The sequence below is a fragment of the Pavona decussata genome, unplaced genomic scaffold, assembly GCF_977016875.1.
Source record: "Pavona decussata unplaced genomic scaffold, jaPavDecu1.1 SCAFFOLD_36, whole genome shotgun sequence".
Taxonomy (NCBI): domain Eukaryota; kingdom Metazoa; phylum Cnidaria; class Anthozoa; order Scleractinia; family Agariciidae; genus Pavona; species Pavona decussata.
Genome location: NW_028145458.1, coordinates 924,978 through 950,381, shown reverse-complemented (window position 1 = coordinate 950,381; position 25,404 = coordinate 924,978). Strand labels below are relative to the sequence as shown.

Sequence of the window (25,404 nt, the reverse complement as noted above, 5' to 3'; positions counted from 1 at the left end):
AGTCAGGTTCTCCCTTTCAAGATGACGGAAGCTTCCTGGACAGTATTGCCAGGTACAGTGGTCTACTGTACATGCATATATATTGAATATATCAGGGCTTGAAAAAACTTCATAAAAAACTTGAGAAAACTTCATAAAAGGATATAGTAAAAAGTCTGTGTTTTAGATATCCCCATTTCTGTTGATTGTTGTTGATGTACATGTAATGTCATTCATGGTTTTATCCCCAGGATCTAAAGGAGTATGAAAGTGATCCAAATGGATATGTCCATGTTGAGCATCAGTGGTTTGATCCTAAAGATGCTGAAACCAAGAGAACATTGACTAGAACTTTTTTAGAGGCTCTTTTTGTAAATAAATAAAAGTTAATCAAGGCCCAGCAACAAATAGCTACATGAACAGTGAAACTGTCCAGAAACACGCTTTTTCTAGCAGAATTGTGAAGTTAATATTTTATTCATCATACCTTTGCCATTAATATTATTATACATCATACAGTACCATTGTATTTAATTAGTACCCAGCTAATAAAGAATTCTACTTGTACCTGTTTCCTGTTTAACTTCCCTTTATTATTGATGGTTGTAAATTAACTAGTACTGCACAGACAGTAACAACAGCACTCAAGTATGGTTTACATGTCAGTGGAATACCTCCCCGAAGAAAATTAAACAATTTTAGACGCCTTATCATACGCTCAATATGAACCCTTGCAGTTGCAACTCGTCTTGTAGCAGTTGATGCTCGTGCAGATACATTATTTTTGCGCATGATTGGGGATGCAATTGGTACAGATTCATGTAGAGCTAGATAATCCTGTATGTTAAAGCCCTTATCAGCCATTACAGCATCTCCCGGCTGTAATTTGGCTAGAAAACCACTAATATTTACAATCTCCTTGTCACTGATACTTCCACTATATAATTTTGACACAAAGTTAAAATGCAAAATTGGAGACATCGAAATAAGTAACTTAAATGTATTTGAGGACTTGTATTGACTGTAGGTTGATCTATGACTGGATGGCTTACAAGGTTTTTCAACATAGAATTCAGTGCAATCTATTGTTGCTCTCAGATTCTTAAAGCTATTTTTTTGGAAACAATTTGGTTTGGGAATCCTAAGCAAATCATTTTTAGTTGAGAAGGGTAAAAGAAACCTCAACTCCCTTTCTAGAAATAATATCCACATTATAAATATTCTGCTTCCGGTTCCTGTGGTAATGCCACAGACATCACAAAGCATTTCCAAACTTGGGTTTCTTCTAAGTCTTACTAGGGTAAAGACAAATTGCTCTTTGGTTGTTAACTTAGCCAACGAAAAACAAATCACAATACTGATTATTTTCTTTTTAAAACACGGAGTACAACAGACTGGATTGATATGGCTATTTAAAAGATGGGGCTATTTCTGAAGTATAATAACAAGTTTGTTTACTGTATGCCTTCTTCAACAATAAACGGAAATAAATATGACATTAAACTAACCTTTAAGTATTTCCCCTTGAGCTTTCCAGCCTTGGTTTTTTGGTATACCTTTCCACCTGTTCATACGTTGACTTTTGTCTTTTACCTCACTGTAAATCATTTCAAGACATTCCTTTGTCATACCTGTAACATCAAGAAATATTTATATATTCGATATATAATATCTAATACATATATATATATCTATATATATATATATTCGATATATAATATCGAAATATATTAGTATATAGTCGAGTGACACAGACGAGTATATGCTGGAATCAGGTGCGCTTGGTTGTCTGTGTTGTTTAAAATGAAATCGCTGTAAAAGTCAATCTATAGTTTAATTCGTGTACCTGTATAGTGGTAGGTTTTCTGTGGATCCATCACTTTCTCCATAAATAGAGTCTTCATCAGTTTGTCTCTACCGGAAGTCCGATTTGTAAATAAAAGTTATGTATTCAAAACAGTACTGAAAGTTTATTTTACAATAATAAAGGGTGCAAACATTTAACAAAATATGTTTAGTGTATTACTAACTTGCGTGCTAGATTCTCTTAGTAGTTTTTCATCAGTCTGTGTGTTGCGGTTGATGTGAGTCGCGATCGGTTCAGGATCAGGAAACTCATCGGTTTCCTCCTCGAAATCATGAATGCCTTCGTCATCAGGCTGTGCTGTATTCACAACTGGCTGTAACGACAGATCTAAAAGGGCCCCGGCAGCTGCATGTTCCGATTTTGATTTTCCAGAATGGCGATGAAGCGTCAAAAGGGTTTTAGCCACTGATCGCTCAAGACAAATTTTCTTGCCTCTCTCTCTGTTTGCCTCTCGTACACCGGATGCTTTTCGTTTCGATTGAGTCGCGACACCTACGCACGGTACAAAATAATAATTCAAACGACAAATAGTGCTGTAAAATAATAAGTAGATTAACTTACCGTTTCTTTGCTAGCAACAGCAGATATTGGGTCAGGATCCTCCAGCGTTGGACCATTTCCACCAACAAAGTGTAGGCTACAAATATAACTATCCTTCGTACAAATAAACGAGTCACTGCGATGGCATGCATTTATCCACTTTTGCCTTCTCTCATTTTGTCGAACTGCGCCAGGAAAATGGAAAAACTTTACTGGATCACCATTTGGGTTCCTTTCCAAGGATTTGGGATATCGGGAATCGTTTTTACAAGTACCATAAGCACATCTTTTAGTCGTGACCATGATGTTCGTACACTGAAATGTGTAATACGCAGGTGTTCAAATGTCCAAACTTTCGCGGTTTGTTTACATCAAAAGTCACGTGACACTACACGTGAAATCTAGCGCCGAAAAGGTGTATTTGTTCCTCCAAACTTTCTTTGAAACTTATCTGGACTCCCTCTGCCTCTCCAGGTGTTGGTTTGAGATTCCAGTTGGCATTGAGCTCCTTTCATTTCTTCTCCACTTTGTAAATGTTTGGTATCTGTTTGGTCTTCATGGCTAACTCATGCCAAGCTTCATTTGAAATGTTAAATTAATCTCTAATGTATACCCACATATTGATGTCATCAATATCTTCATCTGTTAATTCTGTGGGGATATTTTCCTTCAGCTGAATCTTGCTTTGATCAGTCAAAGAAAATGTCTCACATCGTTCAGTATCAGAATTGTAAACCTCAACTTTTGTTGCAATGAAGTCATACAAATCAAGGAAGGATAATTTATTCCTCCTTACACAATAAAGCTGCAAAAATAATTTTAGATTTGCCTATTAGTAGTAGATAATGGTCAAATTTAACCGTGCCATGGATTTCCCTAGGATTGCCCGCATGCTAATTTGGATTGCCCGCATACTAATTTGGATTGCCTGCATACTAATTTGGATTGCCCGCATACTAATTTGGATTGCCTGCATACTAATTTGGATTCCCTTTTTATGACAATAGAAACAATAGGCCTGCCCAAACTTGCCCTCGTAGTCAACACTGATTGGATCTTAAGATTTGTATTGTCCGTTTGAATAAAACGCATGAATTCGAAGAAAGCGTCATTTCTGAGGTTAGTTCGCCTACTTGGAAAACTTTTCGCACTAGTGCTTAGAAAACTTTGTTCGATTTTCGAAAATTTATTACGATGGCTTTTTTCACGGACGCCGATGTTTTTCAAGCCGCTTTGAGCGCTTGTTTGTCTCTCCGTGACTGGGATTTTCTCGTGGAGTCGTTCTTAATTCCGGACGAAATGATGCCGATGGCGTTCGCTAGGCTATTTGAACTCGCAGCACAAGAATGCACGGTAAGTTCTGTTCTTTCAAATTGAATTTTGTGATCTGTTACTTTCTTACTAGCGTTGATTCACAGCTAAGTTGTGGTTCTGTTCTTTTACAGCTTCCATCAGATCATTCTGCTGAAAATATTTTGCCGGCATCTGAGGCTATTCCTGAAACCACGATAATGGTAAGTGAAATGCTTTCAAGTTTCCTTCACTTTCTTTCCATAACAATTCCCACTCAGAAAACAAACGCGCTAGTGAAACATAGATTTCAAGTAGATTTCTAAAACTTTCTTCTCGTAACTATTTTAGAGTGTAAATTTTAACTCTTAGATCATTCAAACATCGCTCTCAATAACGGTTAAAATTTTAACTCTTAGATCATTCAAACATTGCTTTCAATAACGGTTAAAGAATCAATCTTTTTCATAACGTAACTTATTCTCTTATATCACAGGCATCAAACAATGACCTTTCGCCAACAAACGTGGAAGCTGATTTTGAGGAGGAACTGAGTGATTTGGTGAGTTTAATTTTCCCAAGTCAAACTTTAAAAGTTTTGAAGTTGATTTTAAGTTGAAACAACGTTAATTATGCGACCTTACACAAGCTTACGCTAAGCTAAGCTAAGCTAAGCTAAGCTAAATTTACTTGAAAAAATAAGTGCCTCTTTGTTCAATGAGTTAAGACACAAAAAGACTTAATACCCACAGGATTTATATTTTAAAACTTAAACCCCTGTTGAAATATTGTTTTTTGCTTAACAGATAATTGGAAGACATTGAGAATATGGAACGCTTGGCATTAGAAAATGTAAGTCATGTTTAATTTGCGAGTGAATGTTTTATTGTTTAGTGACTTCAACGCTTTAGGTGTTCTAAACAATTACGCGACTCCATGCTTTGTAATTGATTTAGAAACCATTGGCTGAAGTTTTCAACGTTCAACAAGTGTTTTGATCTTCTCATTCAGACATCAAGCAATGAAGCGCGATCTGTGAGTGTCGTAGAGGCTGATTTGGAGGAGGAACTGAGTGATTCAGTGAGTTTAACTTTCCCAAGTCAAACTTTGAAGTTGATTTTGAGTTGAAACAACGTTAATTATGCGACCTTACACAAGCTAAGCTAAGCTAAATTTATTTGAAAAATAAGTGCCTCTTTGTTCAATGAGTTAAGACACAACAACACTTAATACCCACAGGATTTATATTTTAAAACTTGAACCCATGTTGAAATATTGTTTTTTGCTTAACAGATGACAACGGCCGAATTGCAAGACATCCAGGATATGGAGAATATGCCGCCCGGTAATGTAAGTTAAATATCAGTTTTCATTTGTCCGAAACATTTTACTTTCTGTTTAATAGCTAGCTATCTTTTGTCCCGTTTATATAAAGCACCCATGTAATCTACAGGTTTTGCTTTCAAGATCGCGAAATTTTCTTTGGTGGATTATGTTAAGTTTAATACACGAGTAGCAGTGTTTTATCAGGTCTAAAACCCCGGTGTGTTTTGTTTAAAGACTCATGTTCTGTTCCTTTTTTTACAGTGCTTGGGAGAGGCGAATCAACTGCCAAATTGGAATCGACAAACCGTAAGTAATTTGATCTATTGTACTTACTAGTTTTTTTTTTTGGAGAAAATAAGTTATCAGAAACGATCTGATTAAAAGCTCAATTCTTGTTTCATTGTTCATTGGAATTACATTCTGGTTCGATTTTGTTGTCAGAGAATCAATTAAGTTATCAGAAGCGATCTGATCAAAAGCTCAATTTCCCTTTACTTAAAAGTTTTAGAGACATGTTATTAACCAAGTTGTTTTTACGCATTCGCGATTTTCCAAACTATGTGAAACTGTTTTCATAGTCTTGTTCTAAAAGCATGTGTTATTTTTATTCGATCAAAAGCTCAATTCTTTCTTTATCGTTGATTGATCCAACACTCAACTCTCGTTTCATTGTCTGTGATGAATGATATAAATCTCCTTTATGCCTGACCGAGCAAAGACTGGGTAATCCAAAATGGCGGATGAAATCAAAACAAACGCTGGTTTCTCTCGAATTTTTAAAACATTTCAACTTGTTTTGATTTTTTTTATACCTCCAAATAATTAGATGGACTATTTGCTAGTGAAATGATCTTATTTACTCGAGTAACGTTAAGATAAGAACTTATTTATCGATCGTAGAGGGTTGTATAACTAAGACAAGATAATATTATTTTAGGGTACTGGTGGTCACCCTCCGTCCAAAAAACCTCGCAAAGAGCATCGCTGCAACACCTGTGGCAAAACGTTCACTCGCTTAAACCACCTTGAAAACTACCAGCGAGAAACCGAGTGCACCCGCTGTGATAAACGATTTACAACAAGATCGAATCTAAACAAACATCTCAAGGCGCACGACAAAGGCGTTGCCGAGCGCACCTTCACTTGTGGAACCTGTGGGGAAACCTTTCACAACCTCACACCTTACACCGCTCATATTCGCACCACTCATCAATCTTCGCAACCACCCACCACTGCCTCTGTTAGTCGCAAACGCACCGCCACTAAAACCACAGACACACCACCCTCTAAAAAAGGCAAGAAAACCCCAGAGCAAGCCCCAGTGTCAGCTCAGATTGGCAAGAAGATTCTGCCCTGATACCTTCGAACTTGGTTCCTAGTAGTGAAGCAGATATTGCTCAGATGTACCGCCAACACTGGCCCCAAATCAGGACCCGCTTTAGTCGCCGTAACCGCTTGCAATATTGGTACAATTTTCGTCTATCCACGATCAGTTCAGCTTCCCTTCGCGAACAGCTAAACCGAATCTTTACTGACGAGACGACCGTTTTCAAGGTGAACTTTGCTTTTGGGTTTATTCTGCGAAACACGGAAACAGGCGCATTACAATATCATCACCCCTCCGCCAACAACAATTTCGTGCTAGAACAACCGTTCCAAATCTCAAATCAAGACGATTTAGACTGTGCCATACAAAAAATCACCAACATAGATTTCCTAGAATGGATTCAACAGCAAAGACCGAATAGTAAATGGGTTGTGGATCTCACCACGAATGTCACCTGGTTTGTAACGAAAATCCGCGATCACCCCATCGGTCGAGGGAAATATCTGCCCAGGCATATCGTGGACAATCGTGATATTGACGCCTTGGAAACACCGGGAAACCCTATGAAGACAATCTCTGTTTCTTCCGCTGCCTAGCCCTTCATAACGGCTGCCACACAAAGAACGTGGAGACAGACACGCAGCACTATTACCAACAATACAGGGACGCTGGGCTACCCAAGAAGAAGTTTCATGGGGTCAAGCTTAATCAGCTAGACGAGTTGGAGAAGCTTTTTGAAGTGAATATACAAGTGTACAATCTCGCTCTGACTCAAAAAAATGGCAAAGAAGATGAAGAAAATGAAGGCAAGCCCGACATCGCCGCTCTCACCGTCATTATCCAAGCACGCTGTACGTGAACTTGTACGAAAACCATTTTTCGTATATCAAAGATCTCGCCTGCTATAGTAAATCGTTTCAGTGGAAAGGTGCCAATAAGTTAAGAAGACACAAGAAGACCTGTGACGGCAAAGTGCAGCTGAAATATCCTGGCGGAGCATACCATGTACCCAAAACCGTCTTTGAAGAATTAGAAGAGGAGGGCATTATCATCCCTGACGAAGCACGGTACCTCCCTTACAGAGCCACCTATGACTTTGAGTGCTACTTCAATCAAGAAAAAGCGCAAGAATTAAAGAACACCAAAAAATTGACCTGGCAAACGTCGCATGTACCCCTTAGTGTGAGTGTTTGTAGTAATGTGCCTGGATACCAAGCGCCCAACTGTTTCGTCTCTAACGGTGACCCGAAGCAGACGCTTGAAGATTTTGTACAGTACCTAACCGAGATCAGTACCATGAGCTCTTCTCTGCTACGTGAACAGTATGCAACCGTGTTTGAAGCACTCAAGACAGCAAGAGATCCCGAAAAACGAGAAACGGACGAAGACCGACTGGCACCAATGCTTGTAGAATTGCAAGAAGGAAATGAACAAGAAACAGAAACCGGAGAAGAGAGCAAAGATGAAAGGAGAGGGATCGATTTGATGGCAAGTGATGATGAAGGTGACGAGGAAGAGATTGAGTCAGAGAACAGAGAAGATCGCGCTTTCTTAGATAAAGAAGTGAGTGAAGACGATCCATCATTTGGGCAGAAGACTAGATCAGAGGCAACGGCGCAAAGAGCTAGCAGAGCTCGAAGATTTACTGTTTGGAGAGGAACAGACCAGCGATAGCAAAGTGTTGAACAAGCTCGAAGAAAAACTGAACACATACCTTCAAGACCTGCCTGTACTTGGTTTCCATTCTGGCCAGTATGATCTCAACGGTGTGAAAGAACTGCTTGGAGTTCAAATCAATGAACACCTTAAGTGGGATGATCACATCAAGCACACGGTATCAGGATGCTACGCCACTCTATCAATACTAAGAAAACTGAAATATCTCGCCAAATATGAGCTCAGAAAGCAGCTAGCAGAAACATTAATTTTGTCAAAACTAGATTATGCCGATCTGGTCTTTTACCCTCTACCACAATTCTTACTTCGCCGTTTGCAACGGGTTCAATTCGCTGCTGCAAGTTTTGTACTCGGTCACTATGTTAAGAACTTTCAGGATGTACATAAAATCGGATGGCTTCCAATCAATGAGAGAAGCGATCTGAACCTCCTGGAATCATGTTTTAAAGCTTTGCATAACGCCGAAACCTGGCCAGATTATCTTAAAATATTAAAACAGGAATGCCCCAAGGAACTGCGCTCAAGCAATTCAATTAGATTAGTGGTCCCAACCGAAAATGGCACTCTCCAAGATAATGCGTCGAAACTATTTAACAATCTACCAGAATCTATTAGAAACTGTATGGATTACAGAACCTTTTTAAGAGCCGATTTCCGAAATTATCAAAAATCGGGCGTCAGTCGTGAAATTTCGAATTCCTTCATTTTTTGCCCATATAATCTCTATAGTAAAGTATTTTCAAAAATAACGTTAAAAGTTTCATCAGCGTGTTATTTTTTTCCAAATCGGGCAAAGTTTGAAATACGGCAAAGTAGCGTCCTTTCAGTCACGAAACTTACTGAAAATTACCCATTTTCATCTCGCTCGTAGAAAGAAACGCGATGTCCTCCATTAATGAAACGTTTACAAAATATAAACACATCCTTGTTCTTCATAATGCACTAGTTAAATTTAGATAAGCTGGAAAATTGGAAATGCTTCGGCCGTTCGAAGAAACCCCATTTCGGCAGTTTAAAAATTTAGCAAATTTCATCCAATTTCAACACAAAAGAAACCCAATTGGTACGTCAAGTTTGAATTTAAAATAAAGATATTGTTAAAGCACAACCTTTGTAGTTTACTGTGTTAAAATATTTCTGGCGGCATTGCAAAAGTACCCCGTCGAGAGACCAAAATGTGAAGGGTACTTTGACACGAGGAGAACCTGTGAAACAAACAAGCGCCAATGTATGAACACAGTATTAACACAAACTTTAGCTGATTTCTTTAAAACAGAGCCCCTTCAAATTTCTCTGGGGATGGATGATAATTTATAGATTCTTTCGTGAAATAAAATTATATCTTTTGAAGAATATGTCATTCAAACAAGTTATAAATAACAGCGATCAAAACCCACTCGCTTTCTTTCAGTTTGCTCGAGAAGATTAAAAGAACTTACCCGATTCTTGAATTATCTGTGTTACTTAGGACAATCTTGCACTCGATTGTTGAGTCTAGCAATATCCTGAATAATATTTGTACCATGCTGACCACATGATAGCGTTATTTACTCTAAATGTGACAAGACGAAGACGCGAGCAAAGGTCGCATGTTGACATTCCTGAAGTTTGTCACAGTAAGATTGCGTGACACTTGCGTAATGGAATTTGGCAGACCTGGTAAACTGGTATTATGATTTAATTTCAGTGTTAGATAATACCGAATGTTCTAAGTACTAGTTTTTCGCCCTGACATCAAAGCCTTAATGGCATCTTGTGGTTATTCTTGCTTCGTTGGTGGTGGCTGCGGTCCGATTTCCTTCAATCCGGCCAATGTGCAATGTATTGCAATCGGCGATTGCAAGAAAGATGTCCGCTCCCACCTAGTCTACTGCAAAATTAGCGACGATTCTGGCGTCGACAGTGAAACAAAGCTATTGCTCACTCGGGCAGGTAGGTTTTTAGCCATTGCAAATCCATCATGCCGTTTTAACATTTCTTTTTTCTTATATACTACCATCGTTGACGGAAATCTCAATCGGTTATTTCCAGGCAAAAGGGTTTAGAATCATAAAATTTTCTCCCCAAAATATTGGAAAACTGAAGCGCTTAGCAGCAGCAGTAGGAGACATGGCTACAGCTGTAACAGTAGTAGCAGCATTAGCAGTAGCAGAAGTAGCAGCAGCAGTAGTAGCAGCAGTCGTCGTCGTCGTCGTCGTCGTCGTCGTAGTAGTAGTAGTAGTAGTAGTAGCAGCAGGATCAGCAACAACAACATAACTAAAAAAAGCAGCAGACACAGTTATGTTGATAGTGTAAAAATAACAGGATGTCTCTTTGCCTAATCAGGTGAACATAGACAGTGAGGCTAGAGTGGCTGACCATTGCAATGTATACGCACTGAGCGATCCATCTGAGTCTGCGTTCAAACAGCGTTGTGACCACAAGCATAACGAGTTCTGTGATCAGTGCCAAGCCCTCAATGGTCCACTACAAGAGGTCGGCGAAGCTGTGCAAGATGCTGAATTTTGCAACGAGGATGAAAGAGATGAAATTCTCTTTCTATATGAGTCGGCAAAGCGATCTATTCAGGCATGGAAAGCCCACCAGTTGCGGTCAGTACAGCAGGATAAATCGAGGATGGATGTTCTTCAACTGCTGAACGACAACACCGTACTGATTATCAACGACTGGGCCATGAAATTCCTCCCCCAGCTGTACAGGGAATCTCAGCAAGATTGGTTCGGGAAGAGGGGAATTTCCTGGCACATCTCTGTTGTGTTTCGGAGGAAAAGTGGGGAACTGCAGTCCTAGGCGTTCATCCACATTGTTCAGTCTTGCAGTCAGGACAGCACTGCCGTGATCCTAATAATGCAGCACGTGTTAAAAACCCTGAAAACGGAATATCCGGAGATTGCTTGGGCCTACCTTCATCAGGACAATGCCGGGTGTTACCATTGCGCCAATACTGTCCTTGCGTGCCAAACAATGGAGCAGTCAACTGGAATCAAAGTAGCACGACTGGATTTCAGTGACCCCCAGGGTGGCAAGGGAGCAGCCGATAGACTGGCAGCTACGTGTAAGTGCCACATCCGGATTTACCTCAACGAAGGCCACGATGTTACGACAGCAGAGGAGATGAGGGAGGCCCTGCTTTCCCATGGGGGATTAGAAGGTGTCAGCTCTCTTGCCGTCAATAAACCAAACCGTGGAGCTGCAGAAAATTCCTGGCATAAACAAGTTGAATAACTTTCAGTTCACTAACGGATCCCTTCAGGCCTGGCGTGCGTATGCTATCGGTCCAGGAAAGAGCATTGCGAAGGAGAAAGTTTCAGGTAAGTGCCATCTTATTACCAATGTGTCTTTTTAGTTATTTTTAGAGCCACTTTGGTATTTAAAACGTATCATGGGGATGTGTTGACGAGCTTAGCCGATAGACAGCCACTTGAAAACTGTTGCTAAGTGTTCAACTGAAATTTTTTTAGTAGCTTTTATTGATGAAATAAATTGAGTGTAACAAACAAAAAGCGTTCTTAATATTTTCCTCCGAGAACAGATTACACTTTCTTCAGTAGAAAGAAAGTCCCCACACTCGTAGCGAGTCCCCATGTTCTTTGGTAGTTGACTGGAATCTTTACTGACATCATCAAGAAGGAAGCCAGCTACCAGAGTACTGAGGCGCCTGACGTGCTTCCTCGGCATGATAATGATAATGATGATGATGATGATGATGATGATGATGATGATGATGATGATGATGAGGAGGAGGAGGAGGATAGTAGTACTAGTAATAGTACGCGTAACGTAGGCCTCTTCACTCTGATGTGATGTTTATGCTAATTCATTACAGATGTCAACTACGGCTGGCTTTCTGTTTCGTTTTCGCCTGGTGAGTTCAGGGCAGTTTCTGCAAAGCAACCAAAGCCAGCCCGGGTCCAAGTAACCACGGCCGCTGATCAGCAACAATGTGCCAGTGCTGAAGGTCCACAATCTAGTGTCTTTTCATGCCCAAAGGAAGGTTGCGTTAAAGTATTTCAACGGTCGTCTGCCCTGGAACGTCACCTGTCGTTAGAATCCTGCACCATGTCACCGGAGAGACACGCTCTAATGGACCTGGCCAAGCAACAGAACGCCACCCGTCTCCAGGAAGGCCTAGGCCCTCTTCCTTCTCTGCAAGTATCCGGCTCTGTTGACAGCTCGAACCAAGGTGAAACTGTCAAGGAAGGCTGGGCACTGAAGGAAATGAAGAAAGCCTACTGGTTCAACGAAAAACAGAAGACCTATCTGGAGGCGAAATTTAATATCGGCCAGTCCACAGGTAGGAAGTTGGAACCGGATGTTGTTGCAAAAGAAATGCGGCGTGCCCGGGGCACAGACGGGGAAAGGTTGTTTTGTGGTTCAGAGTTCCTCACTCCCCAGCAAGTGTCGTCTTACTTCTCGCGCCTTGCAGCGAAGCTGCGTCAGCAACAAGTTGAGGTGACACCACAGGATGTCTTAGCTGCTGAGGAGCAAAGCAATTTTTCTCTGGCAAGAGCAGATGTGATTTCCACGCTGCATATCCGTCACCCAATAGTCGTTGATCAGTACGAGATTTGCTCATTGGTTAACGACAAAGCCGAGTTTCGGAAAACAAAGTTGGGGATGCTACAGCATCTCTGCCAAAGTTTGGAACTAGATGTACCAGTACCGGCGGTGAGGAGGAAAGCTCCGTATATGGCACTCCTGGAAGAACTTGTAGATAGCTGCCCCTGTAGAGCTACAAAATGAAGCACTAAAAAACAATGCAAGGCCTTTTACTATCAGCCTTTAAAAGTTTCCGTTTCGTTTTCAAGAAAAAGCTGTAAGTGATTAGCCTTGCAAAGTTTAATTATGCCACATGGACACTAGCTTGTTGAACATTAGCCAGTTCAAAGCTCTCAGTTAGTGAGAACGCCCAAATTTCAAAACAAAACCCGAGGAAACAAAATGAGTGGAATTGTGCGGAGAGAGGGTGCTCTTAAATTTGGGTTCATGTTTTCGCGGTTCTCACTATTCTGGAGCTTGGAACAGGCTAGGCTGCAAAACAGTCTTTTTGTGCGCTGGTCCGTCGTAGGATCATGTGCGGTCGTTTCTTGTAGGAAAAGAGAACTTGAATGACATTCCAGGCTTTTTGTGCTTCTCGAGTATCTTATCTGCACTTGAAAGACAAAAATTTGACTGTTTTGCAATCAAGGAAGATGCTGCGTGTAGACATAAAATGCAGGTGTGGCCCCATACAGCTTGCAATGTCTACTCTACTTGCTACTGTATCATAGATAGAACCTCCAACTATTAATGTTAGCCTTTTGCTGTAGTTAGGAAACACTATAGTAACTGTCCACTTCGTTCTTGATATTTGCAAAGATAAATGCCATACAGTAGAAAATAAGTGACTATTGAAAAAAGGGCACTAAGCTGTGTTCTAAACGTCCACGAGTTCTCACGCGCAAGGAGTCCCTTTCCCTCGCCTACCCCCCCCCCCCCCTTCCGCCAAAAAAAACCCCGTTTTTCAAGCACTTAGAGTGTATATTTGGCTAGACGGCTAGTTTAGGAACTTGAAGAACTACATATGAACAAAGGTTAAATGCTGAATTGCTTGTCGTTTGTTATATTACTTGCTCGCCTTCGTAGCGCGTGGGGAGATAGTTCGGTTACCAGGTCCCACGCGGGTTTGATCACGCCTTAGTTTGTCATAGTCACGCAGTTACAAGGATTTCAACTTTTTCCGTTTTAAAAGAGTTAGTGGCGCTGCAGATCAGATCACTGTGGTAAGTCCTCCTTAGCGAGTTTTTTTCGAATTCAGGGCTAGAATAAACTGCTAGTTTACAGCAATTTCATAAATATTTATACTGCGATGCGACAATCACATAGCTGATCTCTGCTGTTAACTTTGACCTCTTCTAAGTAAATGTATTCAATCTTCGCTTGATAATTCTAAAGTAATTGCCCTTCCTGTCTTAAAAACTCAATCAATAGATGAAGTAAAGCTTAGAAATACTCTGACATTTGGTTTTTCCTGACTGTTGTATTTTTGAAAGTAGCCGAAGCAGAAAAATGTAAACAGTTTCCAATTACACAATTACAGCAAAATGTGCCTAATACTGACTTCTACATGTCTAAAAATACATGAGTTGACAAAATCATACAAAATGTTATCCTACTAAGTTCAACAGGGAATAAGCTACTATTAGCAATTTCTGTACAGCTTATAGAAAACATATTCTTTGTCGGAAGTGATAATTAAACAAAGAACTTGATTTGTAGCGTGACGGCCGTTGTTCGTTTCACAGGTTCTCCTCGTGTCAAAGTACCCTTCACATTTTGGTCTCTCAACGGGGTACTTTTGCAATGCCGCCAGAAATATTTTAACACAGTAAACTACAAAGGTTGTGCTTTAACAATATCTTTATTTTAAATTCAAACTTGACGTACCAATTGGGTTTCTTTTGTGTTGAAATTGGATGAAATTTGCTAAATTTTTAAACTGCCGAAATGGGGTTTCTTCGAACGGCCGAAGCATTTCCAATTTTCCAGCTTATCTAAATTTAACTAGTGCATTATGAAGAACAAGGATGTGTTTATATTTTGTAAACGTTTCATTAATGGAGGACATCGCGTTTCTTTCTACGAGCGAGATGAAAATGGGTAATTTTCAGTAAGTTTCGTGACTGAAAGGACGCTACTTTGCCGTATTTCAAACTTTGCCCGATTTCGAAAAAAATAACACGCTGATGAAACTTTTAACGTTATTTTTGAAAATACTTTACTATAGAGATTATATGGGCAAAAAATGAAGGAATTCGAAATTTCCCGACTGACGCCCGATTTTTGATAATTGCAGAGATCGGCTCTTAAGACTCTCAAGGAATTTTTTAAGAAACAGAGTACAAAGCCATTAGTTAGTTTTTTACTGTAATTGTTTTCCGTCAATCCTGTTTCTGCTTTATAATTTGTAAATAACTTAATTTAATTTAATTTGTTTTATTTTGTAATTGGAATTATTGTATTTTAACAGGGAAGAGCCACCCAGTGGATCTGTTAATAAACCATTATTATTATTATTATTATTATTATTTCCCCACCTCAACGAGACTCAACCAGTCAAGTTCACCGTCAAGAGAAACAGCAATCACATGTGTCTCAAGACGGAATACCTCAAGTTTCTCGACATTTCCAACTATTTAGCTCCTGGGTTCAGTTATGACCAGTTCTTAAAGGCATACGAATGTCCTCAAACGAAAGGTTATTTCCCATACGAGTGGGTTCACAACCTGGACAAGCAAGAAGAAACGTCATTACCTCCCCACGAAGCTTTCTACTCAAGTCTGAAGAATGCCAACATAACAACTGAAGAGTACGCCTATTGCCAACAAGTCTGGGAAGAAAACGAGATGACCAGCTTTAAAGATTTTCTAGTTTGGTACAATAATCTCGATGTGGAACCTTTGCTAGAAGTGGTAGAGAAAATGAGTCAGTTCTGGCAAGAGAGAAAGATTGACATGTTTAAAGATGGCATTTCTGTTCCCGGTCTCAGGTTAAAGTATCTCTTCTCTTACCTGTCGCCGCAAACCTATTTCAATCTCTTCGACCAAGCCAACAGCGACGTGTACCACCTTATCCGGGACAATAACACAGGCGGGCCTGGTATAATTTTCCATCGCTACCACGAAGCCGGCAAAACAAAACTCAGGGAAGCAGAGAAAGGCCAGGCTGCTAAGCTGTGTCAGAAGATCGTGGGGTATGATGCAAATGCTTTATACCTGTGGGCTGTGATGCAGAACATACCCACTGGAAGCTTTACAAGAAGAGTGGCAGAGAACCAGTTTAAACCAAAAGGTTCTATGAAGATGGCGATCGAATGGCTGGAATGGGTGGTGCAGCAAGAGAGAATTCACATCTGCCATCAACTCAACAACACCAAGAAGCGTATCGGCGATCGCAGACTCCCTGTGGACAGATTCAACGCACAGACACAAACCGTCTATCAATTCCATGGCTGCTATTGGCACGGGCATAACTGCTCACTCAACCGTGGTAAAGATTTTAACGAAAAGCGCAATAAGCACCTGTGTGAGCTGCTGGAAGAAACAAGAGCCAACACCGAGTATATCAAGAGTAAAGGATACAACGTGGTAGAGATGTGGGAGTGTGAATGGCGAGATGAAGAAAACAGATCATGAACTGCAGTGATTCATCGCTACCGAAGTATAAAGAAAGTTGGATCAAGTGAAAACGATGAGCCCCGAGCAAATTTTGAGCGAGGTGCGAAATGAGCGTTTGTTTGGTCGTGTGGAAGTGGATATTCGCGTGCCAGATCACCTCAAGGACAAGTTCAGCGAGATGTGCCCGATCTTTAAAAACACCAACATCAGCCGTGACGATATTGGGGAGTTCATGAAAAGTTACGCTGAGGAGAACAACATCATGCCGGAACCCTGACGCAGTCTCATCGGAAGCATGAAAGGGGAAAAAATTCTGCTTGCCACGCCCCTCCTCAAATGGTATCTTGAGCATGGCCTGGAGGTCACAAAAGTCTACCAAGTCATTGAATATACTCCTGAACCCTGCTTCAAACCATTTGGTGACGCAGTATCTGACGCGAGACGAGCAGGAGACGCAGACCCTAACAAAGTCATTATCGCGGATACAATGAAACTGGTAAGTCGTTGTTTGGTTATGGAAAATAAGGGTGGGAACAATATACATATTTCACGGATAGACAACTGATTTCATTCAATATTATTATTTCTAGTGTGGAAATAGCGCTTACGGCAAATGCATAACAAACCAAATGAAGCATATGAACGTGGAATTTTGCAGTGACGCGGAAGCTAGCAGAAAAGTGAACAGCCCTCTCTTCAGGAAATTGGACAATATAACCGAAGATATGTATGAGGTTCAGTCCTGCAAGAAAACTATTAATTTAAATTTACCTATTCAAGTCGGTTTTTTTGTGTATCAATACGCAAAACTTCGCCTGTTAGAATTTTATTACGATTTTTTAGACAAGTATTTGGACTGCTCAGATTTTCAAATGTGCGAAATGGAAACGGATAGTGCGTATATCGCAATTTCTGGGGAAAGCGTGGAAAGTCTAGTCAAACCAGAGTTAAGAGAGGAATTCGCACTAGATAAGTGTAACTGGTTTCCGCGTACCAACACTCCAGAGCATAAAGCGTATGACAAGCGAACCCCCGGGTTGTTTAAAGTGGAATGGGAGGGACAAGGCATTATTGGGTTGTGTAGTAAGACTTATTATTGTTTTGGGGCGGAAGATAAGTTCAGTTGTAAAGGTGTCAATAAGAAAACAAACGAAATTAACAAAAACAAGTATCTCAATGTACTGTTGACCAAACAGAATAGTGCTGGGGTGAATCGAGGTTTCCGAGTAGTCAACAACACGATGTTAAGGCCTATTGTTGTCGCTTTCGCAAAAAAAAGTTCCCAGACACCACAGCATCTATCCCTTCCAGTCTTGTTCTAACATTGTTAATTTACTGTAACACTGTAAACCAGTGAAAGAAGACATTTTTTATTGCTAAGATGGATTGTGTTCAGTGTGCATGTAAAGGCATCAAGTATCGTTACACTGGCTGTAAATCGACCATTTGCAATGTATGCTCAACACCTTGTACAGAGAAAACACCGGGTATTCTGAGGAAACCTATTGTGTTGGAAAATGTGACGAGTGTCACCATGGCTGTAAGCGAAAGCACCCTGACCTTCCCACGGCAGCAAAATCTCCACAATCCAGCCTCCCTATTTATTTTACCAACAAAACAAAAACACCTGTAAATGCCGACAGCAGCTCCACCGCGATTTAAATCCATCAAGAGCCTCGACAGAAACAAGAGATCACCCTTCAACAGCTGTCATCCACTCCATCTGCTAAGAAAACAAGGGCCCTAACTGTAGCAGCAGCAAGTCGTTGGAAACATCTTTAACTGAACACTTAGGAAGTGAGTGGCTCGTGATAACTGCTGACAAGGAGATCACGTCATCAGTTTAAACTGTTCTATGTACAAAACTCATGCTGACAAGTTAAAAGGTATGAAGAACTTTTCAACAGCATCGGCTTTCACTGGATCAACCAACCTTCGCCTAAGTAATCCCAAAGATCATGCACAGGGTGAGCCTCACAAAAGGGCATTAGACTTGCACTTAAAAGGCAACAAAGGGTAGAGTGCTTTTGGAAGCGCTGAGACAATAAAAGCTTCCAACGATGCAGGGCAGCACCTCATCACATCTGGCATCAAAAACATGCAATCAGCCGATTTTGCAACGACGAAATTAAAATTTGAAACTGCGTATGTCATAGCAAAAGAAGAAATGCTGCTTTTAAAATACCTGTAAATTTTAAAGCTGGAAGAAAAGCATGGTGCTGACATTGGGACAGCATATAGGAATAGACAGAGTGGCACCAATTTCATATACTACATCGGAGAGGAACTCAGTAAAAGATTAGAGGAGAAGATATCTGGTGTCAATTTCTTCAGTGTTCTGGCTCTGAGGATGCTTCAGTTTCAGAGAAAGAAGCAATTTTCGTCCAGTACTTGGAGAAAAATCCCCCCGCAAAAGATACAATTGAAGTTGTTACTACATTTCTCAGGTTGGTACACATGCATTCTCAAAACACTTGATATATTTACAAAAGCCAAACTGTCATTAATTTTAGTATTCCTGTTTGGTATTTCTATGGCTGTGCAATGACATTTTGTTTACTTGTTCTAATTGAGGTTAGAAGCTCTTCACTTTAAAGGACTAAAATTACTTGAGGTTCATCTGCATTTCAAGATGTTGTGAACAACAGCTACCCAAAAAGCGTTTTCAGCCTGGATTATTATTTTGAGGACATCATGAAAATTTGCACTTTTGACGTCATGATAAACAATATCAAACAAAGCTTGCCAGCGTTTTGGTAAAATCTATTCAAATATAACAGTGCAACATAGAGGTTTTTAAATACAATATTCCTCATGGGCGTTTAAAATCATTTTGCATGTAGAAATCTACATGCATCTCTTTTTCGCATGATAGTGCTTTATGAAACTAAGCAATTTGTTTAAATAAACGGAAGAACAAAATTTATTTATGTATGCGAGTGGATTTCTCAGTCTGAGCAGGAGAAATTTAAGAGCGGCTGCCTGTAAGAATCGAGAACTGCATTTCAGCGACCACTTCGTCAACTTTCTTATATTTCAGCTGAAGATACCCTTGGATTAACTATTTTCGAAAATCATATTTTAAAGTTCCAAGGTTTTTTATTTTTTGAGAAAATTGCAAGAGTTTGAAATTGCAGCCTAGGTGCGGTCACAGGCCGATAAAAACCGCAAAAAGTTAGGTCAAAGGATGAAGCCTCGTTCACAGTGTAAACATTCCAAACTCGCTGGCTGCTTTCTAAGGCATGCAGATTTGTGTACGCTACTCAAAATGGCCTGGAAACTAATGCCTATTTTCATTTAAATAAAAGTGTTTCTGGTATGTGATTTTCTCCAAATTAAATTTCATTTCTCGAAAGACGAAGAAAAGAACTTCATTTGTTTTAAGTTCCAAACTCTGATTCAAACTCTTTTGCACTCAAGGAAGATTGAATATGCGTGCGATAGTTGCAGCTCGCTATTCACATCACGAATTATGAGATCAGAACCGATTCACAAACACTTGACATCTGGAGCCCGAGAATGTTACCAAACATCACATATTGGTCCCTAAAACTAATCAGACTGACTGAAGACAGCCATTCAATGTTTTCCGATCCCAGATTTCTTCCCCATTCTGCTCTAAAATAATATATTTATTCTGGTCAATTAGCCTACGAAACATGTGCAACAAATTTCCATACCATTTTGATGTCGCAGGAAAAAGTAGTCCAAATCAAACTTTACCTTTATCTTCGTGAATGAAGCAGTCGATCAGTAAAATGGAGAAAAACGTGTGACTTTGTTCCTGCCGTGTTGTTTTGAGTGTTCGTTTTTAGCAGAAAATGGTTAGTTTTTTAGCAACCGTTTATCCCACATTCACCTTTATAATAATTCTCACCAATATTATGGACTCACCGGCCGTTCATTTGTTGCATCCAGTCCGGGAACGAATCAGACGAGCTGTTAGTTGATATTGCGACGCGCCTGGAGGAATCAGGAGTTTTCCTGAAGAAGAGCCTGGTCAGTTGTAAAATTAATTAATTTTTCACGTAAGAAGATAGGATACTTCAATCTTTGTAGGGTAGAGTGCACGTAGGGTCCAGCCAGTTGGTGCCAAATGGTTTGAAACGTGTAGGTTTTTTGGCCAGCTTGCACATTTGCAGCATCGGATTCCTACTCAGTCCCAACTCGGTTTTTTAACAGAATTTTCACCCACCCCTCTCTAGCGGCCAATTAACCATGCAAGCCTTCAGGACTCCTGAAGAGAAGAGGTTTGCATCTCCAACCCTTTGAACATTTAAGTATTAATTTATTGTGAGCTCACAAACAGCTGTTTATGTAATTTAATTTCTTATATAAGGTCTAATATAGAGATGTATTGTCTGCCACTTTTAAATGAAGCTTTTATCCACAGGCTATTATTAAAACTCGACCAATGCTTTTGTAATTTCCCCGCGCATTTTAGATTGAAAAAAATTGAAACCTCAGAAAGAAAGAAAAGAAAATTGGAGAGAAAAAGAGAAGGATTGTCCAGTGCTGAAAAAAAGAAAAGAAAAAAACAAAAAAAGAAAGAAAAACAGGAACAAGAACGCAAAGTACTGCAGAAGAAACTCATTAAGGCGAAGCAGTTGTCTGCTCAACAGATTTTGGTTGCTAAATCATTAAACAAGACAATACGAGAAATTGACCGCTTATATGCAAAGTTGTAAGTTTCATTACTGTCATTTCAAAAATTATTTCAGAAAATAAATCGAAACTTTTGAAAAGACCAGAGCTAGTTTTGTATTATACAGAAATAACTTTTTCCATGAGGCTATCTACACCAGTTTTACTACCGTAGTATAAAAATATTTCCACTTTCTGCATGGGCTGTCGCTTAAAAAATAAAAGTTAGAAAATCAATCAACAATAATTTTTTTTAAAAAAAGTCCCTTTAAAAGCAACTCAGCAGTGCTAATGGGTATTACTATGGAATTCGCCATCAATCAAAAGCAATTGTTAAAAATTAATATTGCATAGGAAAATTATAGATCTTGAAACCAAATAAGGAAACTGTTATTATAAATATAATAAATAGGTAAAAATCTCAAATAATAAGTTTTCAACCATGTAAATGTTGTCTTGAGCTGGACTTTCGGTTATAGGGCTGGGTTGACTTTTGGTCCTGTGGTTTGTTCATTTGGGCTGACATCCGTATGACGGTTGTTTGATTATTTAATTGATCACTTAGGGACCGTAGCGGTTTTTGGCCCTCAGTTCATTCCTCATTTTCTGTGTGTCTATCTCTGGCCCTCATGTTTTAATATTAAGCTGCAATACTACCGAGTAGGACTTATTCCCTCTCTATTGATCTGACAAAAACAACCATCACAGACCTATTTTGAAACTTAACACGCACAAACACCATTACATCACATACAGACTCACCAACTCAGACCACACCATTACTCAACCACAGTTCACACACAAACAACACATCACATATATATTCGCCAACTCAGACCACACCATTACTCAACCGCAGTCCATGCACAAACACCATTACATCACATACATATCCACCAACTCAGACCACACCATTACTCAACCGCAGTCCATGCACAAACACCATTACATCACATACATATTCACCAACTCAGACCACACCATTTCTCAACCACTAACTGACCACAATTCACATACGACTTTGCAAAACCCATTTATCACTCCTCCCCAAGTACTTGACTTAGATACATGTACATACCCAACACCATTGTCTTGTCACATGTCTCCGGCAAAAAGCTTCACAAAATTGCTTCAACTGGCGGATAATCACTGTGAAAATGTGCCAATGACTGACTCACTTCCACCCAATACCAGAAACATTGGCAATTCAAACTGGGAGTCACTTACATCTCATTTCACGCAAGAATTTGAGTGGTTGAAAGCAGAGGTGGAAGGCCTTAGAAATGAGGTGAAGAGCCTGAGAAGGATAGTGAGGGATCAAAGGGTAATAGAGTGTTAGAAGTCAGACTCATCATAGTCTCATGTCAAACTTAGAGCAAGTCAGATGGGCTGGCAATCTCCAACATGAAACTCCATTTCACATGAATGAATGATTAGATTCATGTTACAAAAAGGAACATGTTTTGCTCCTTTTTGTAACATTTTTCCCTAATGTAACGTTACAAAAAGGAAAAAAGTCCTTTTTGTAACTTTTCAGTGTGCCTTTTTGTAACGCTTTTTTTTTTGGTTGCTGGTCCTTGTTTTTTCTCTCTTTCTAATTGTTAGCAGTGCAAATAAAGAAGAGATTTTTTTTAAAATCAGGCCTTGCGCACGGTGTTGATTACCACACGCGTAACATCTTGTATGACATCAGAAAAATCTAAATTTTGGTGCTCACAAAAATCATACGATCATAAAAACCGGGGAAGGTAAAGTTAAATGAATGTGCACTCTATAAATGTTCTTTTTTTTTTAATAGCTCCGAGAAAATTACAGATCCAAGATTAGAGAAAATCGTGTTCGAAATTTTCCCTCTATGACATCAGAAAACTCTAAATTTTGGTGCTCACAAAAATCATACGATCATAAAAACTGGGGAAGGTAAAGTTAAATGAATGTGCACTCTATAAATGTTCCTTTTTTTTAATAGCTCCGAGAAAATTACAGATCCAAGATTAGAGAAAATCGTGTTCGAAATTTTCCCTCTATCTAGTGAAAAAGGCTCTCGACTTAGTCAACGAAATTGTCGCGTTGAAAAAAAATTTGATCCAGATTATAGTAAAACTACGATGCACATGAGTTGTGTTTACGTTTGTCATTCAGTCGTTTCCTGTTCCCCAAAGGGTTAAGGATAGAAGATCTCTGATTTAATGTCACTCTAACTTAACGCCAAAAAACTCACTTTTCAGTCAATTTTGTGCCTATCACGCCCGTTCCTATCGTCCCCACATGTCCAAAATTCGTTCCCTCTATCGTTCCATGCCAGGAAATCGTGCCCTATTGTTCCCGCGGCTATCGCGCTTTTCGTGCCTGTTTTGTTCGTACCTGCATGCCCCTCCTCAGAGGCTATTTATAAATTGCTCCATTGGAACTGATTGTGCCTAATATTGTGTAGGAACAATACTGCGAACGATCGGTAAGACGTGATCAACTAGCGGAAATATTTTGTTCCATGTGCTAACTTGAAGTGCACTGTTGAGTTTTCAGGTTTTGTTCACCGTCGTCGTTTATTCAACTCACTCCCCCAAAAAGTCGCTTAAGCAAATGGGTTACTTTTAATTTGTTTACCTCCTCAGTACGTGCGGAAAGCCACAATCTGGGCATTAGCCAGGAGTAAATAAACTGACTTTCCGAACGATCCATCGTTTGAAATTTGAGATGTATGCAGTCGCAAATAAGCCCGATCATAGCCCACTAGACTATGACTTAACTTAACGCCAGGGACACACTAGGCGATTTTCGCTCATCGGAGCGATCGGCGTTAAAAATCGCCTAGTGTTTGTCTGGCACATCTCTGTAACAAATAGCTAAAACTAAAGATCTCTTGTGTTGGACATTGCTTTTTTTGTCTGTTGTGGCTCTGAAAAGAGCCATTTGGTCATGAAAAGAAAAAGTCACTTGTTTGACCACACTTGATTCGCTTGAGTCATTTCATCTTCCACCGTGTTCACATCAGCTATCATGGCGTGGATATTTTCTTTCACACTGCAGTCATTTGCTAGGATCGGCGATAACTCTTGAATGGCTTGAAAAGTTGTTAAATTTCCGAGAGTTTCTATTAACTTGCGCTTCAACTCACACAAAGTTTCAACCATCGCGAGTCGCTGGTCACGTATGTGGTGAATCGCCAAGCTGTAATTCATCGCAACAGTTCTCGAAAAACATGAAGTACAGCCCAAATCAGTGAATGTGCGGGCACGTAAGGAACGAAATAGCACGAATGGAACGTGCCTTTCATTCCCTTCATTGCCAGTGCCCAAGTTACGCAAAAACTAGCGCTAATGTTGACCCGTTTAAGACTTGAAAAAATCAAATCGATGTGATGTAAAGGTGGGGAATGTTGTTCCTACATTCATTTCACTGTCGGTGCTAATTGTTGCTGTGTTAGTCTGTGAGATTTCGTCAAAATTTGTCGCTCTAGTTTTTAATATACAGTAGGAACTAGGCATGCGGAAGGAACGATATGCACGATAGGGAACAATAGGACAACACATAATAGTGCCTTATCGTGCATATTGGCATTCATTCACGCTTATCCTTTAGCCATGAGCTCGAAAGAAAGCGATAGACTCAGAAAATCGATACAAAGAAAAAAGAGAAATAAGCAGAGAAACTTCTAGACGGCATTGAACAAAGTCAAGCGGTCAGAGTTTAACCAAAGAAGTAACAAGTCCCGAATCTCCAACTCAACTTTTGCCTTTTTCCTCATCAACGACCAAGAAACGAGCAGTAGACGCCGTGAGAGAAAAACTACCTAAACCTCCAAAAAAAAAGCTGCTGTTGTTTCTTCGTTGATAAATAGTCCTGGCACAAGAAAGATTTTGGAGAAGTCGTGCGTTGTCATTTCAGCTGAAGAACAAAACCAGTATAAACTTTTTCGAGAAGTTGTTGACGATGTCATCTCTATGTAAGAAAAGGAAAAATCAAGGAGAAACGATAACTCGAGAGCAGCAATAAGCACTGGCATTGCAATGTTGTGTGGCGATAACATAAAAGGTAGTGGCCTTACGACTGCTGCCTCGGCGACATTTGGAATTAATTGGCGAAGAATTGCTCAGAGTATGCAAAGGAGAGCCACTGAACTTGCGAATAGAGAGTCCGCGTGGATGTAGAGGCACAGAAAGACACGCAGTGACGCCCTATCAGAGGATGTACGTAAACTTGCTTTTGAGTTTTGGGCGAGAACTGGAAACTCTTGCCCTGATGTTAAACGAAAACGACTAGGGCTGAATGAATACATTAAGCATGAGAAGCAGATTTTGGAAAAAACTCAGAGCGAGATTTTTTTCAAGATTTCAAAAAGAAATATTCGGAGATTGGCATAAAGCAAAGAGCATTTGAAAGCTGTAAACCTTTTTAATGTTGTCACTGCTCGACCCGAAGACAGAAATTCTTGTTATTGCCATGAGCATGTTGAAATTCGGATGCTATTTAAGCCATGCCTGGATTATCGAAGAAGTATCCTTACCAAAGACGCGGAACGCAGTCGGCCTTTTTACAGTTTATGATAGTTTGAACGATTTAGTGGACGAAACATTATGTGAAAATCCAGGAAATGA

General features: G+C 39.9%; 1 protein-coding gene and 2 pseudogenes across 2 annotated transcripts; 2 read left to right on the top strand and 1 right to left on the bottom strand.

Moving 5' to 3' along the window:
- Positions 1-159: 159 nt before the first annotated feature.
- Positions 160-2,689, bottom strand: LOC146484247 (uncharacterized). The gene is made up of 5 exons (XM_085104961.1): positions 2,404-2,689; positions 2,011-2,338; positions 1,826-1,905; positions 1,484-1,610; positions 160-1,336 (listed from the first exon to the last, which is right to left on the bottom strand). The coding sequence occupies exons 1-5, from the start codon at positions 2,687-2,689 to the stop codon at positions 559-561; spliced, it is 1,599 nt and encodes a 532-aa protein (XP_084961087.1). The 3' UTR covers positions 160-558.
- Positions 2,690-10,416: 7,727 nt separating this feature from the next.
- LOC146484246 (uncharacterized) lies at positions 10,417-13,463 on the top strand (annotated as a pseudogene). The gene is made up of 2 exons (XR_014863666.1): positions 10,417-11,317; positions 11,833-13,463. The product of XR_014863666.1 is annotated as an uncharacterized LOC146484246 (transcript).
- A 1,670-nt stretch (positions 13,464-15,133) lies between these two features.
- On the top strand, positions 15,134-17,484 carry LOC146484245 (uncharacterized; annotated as a pseudogene).
- The last annotated feature ends 7,920 nt before the right edge of the window (positions 17,485-25,404 follow it).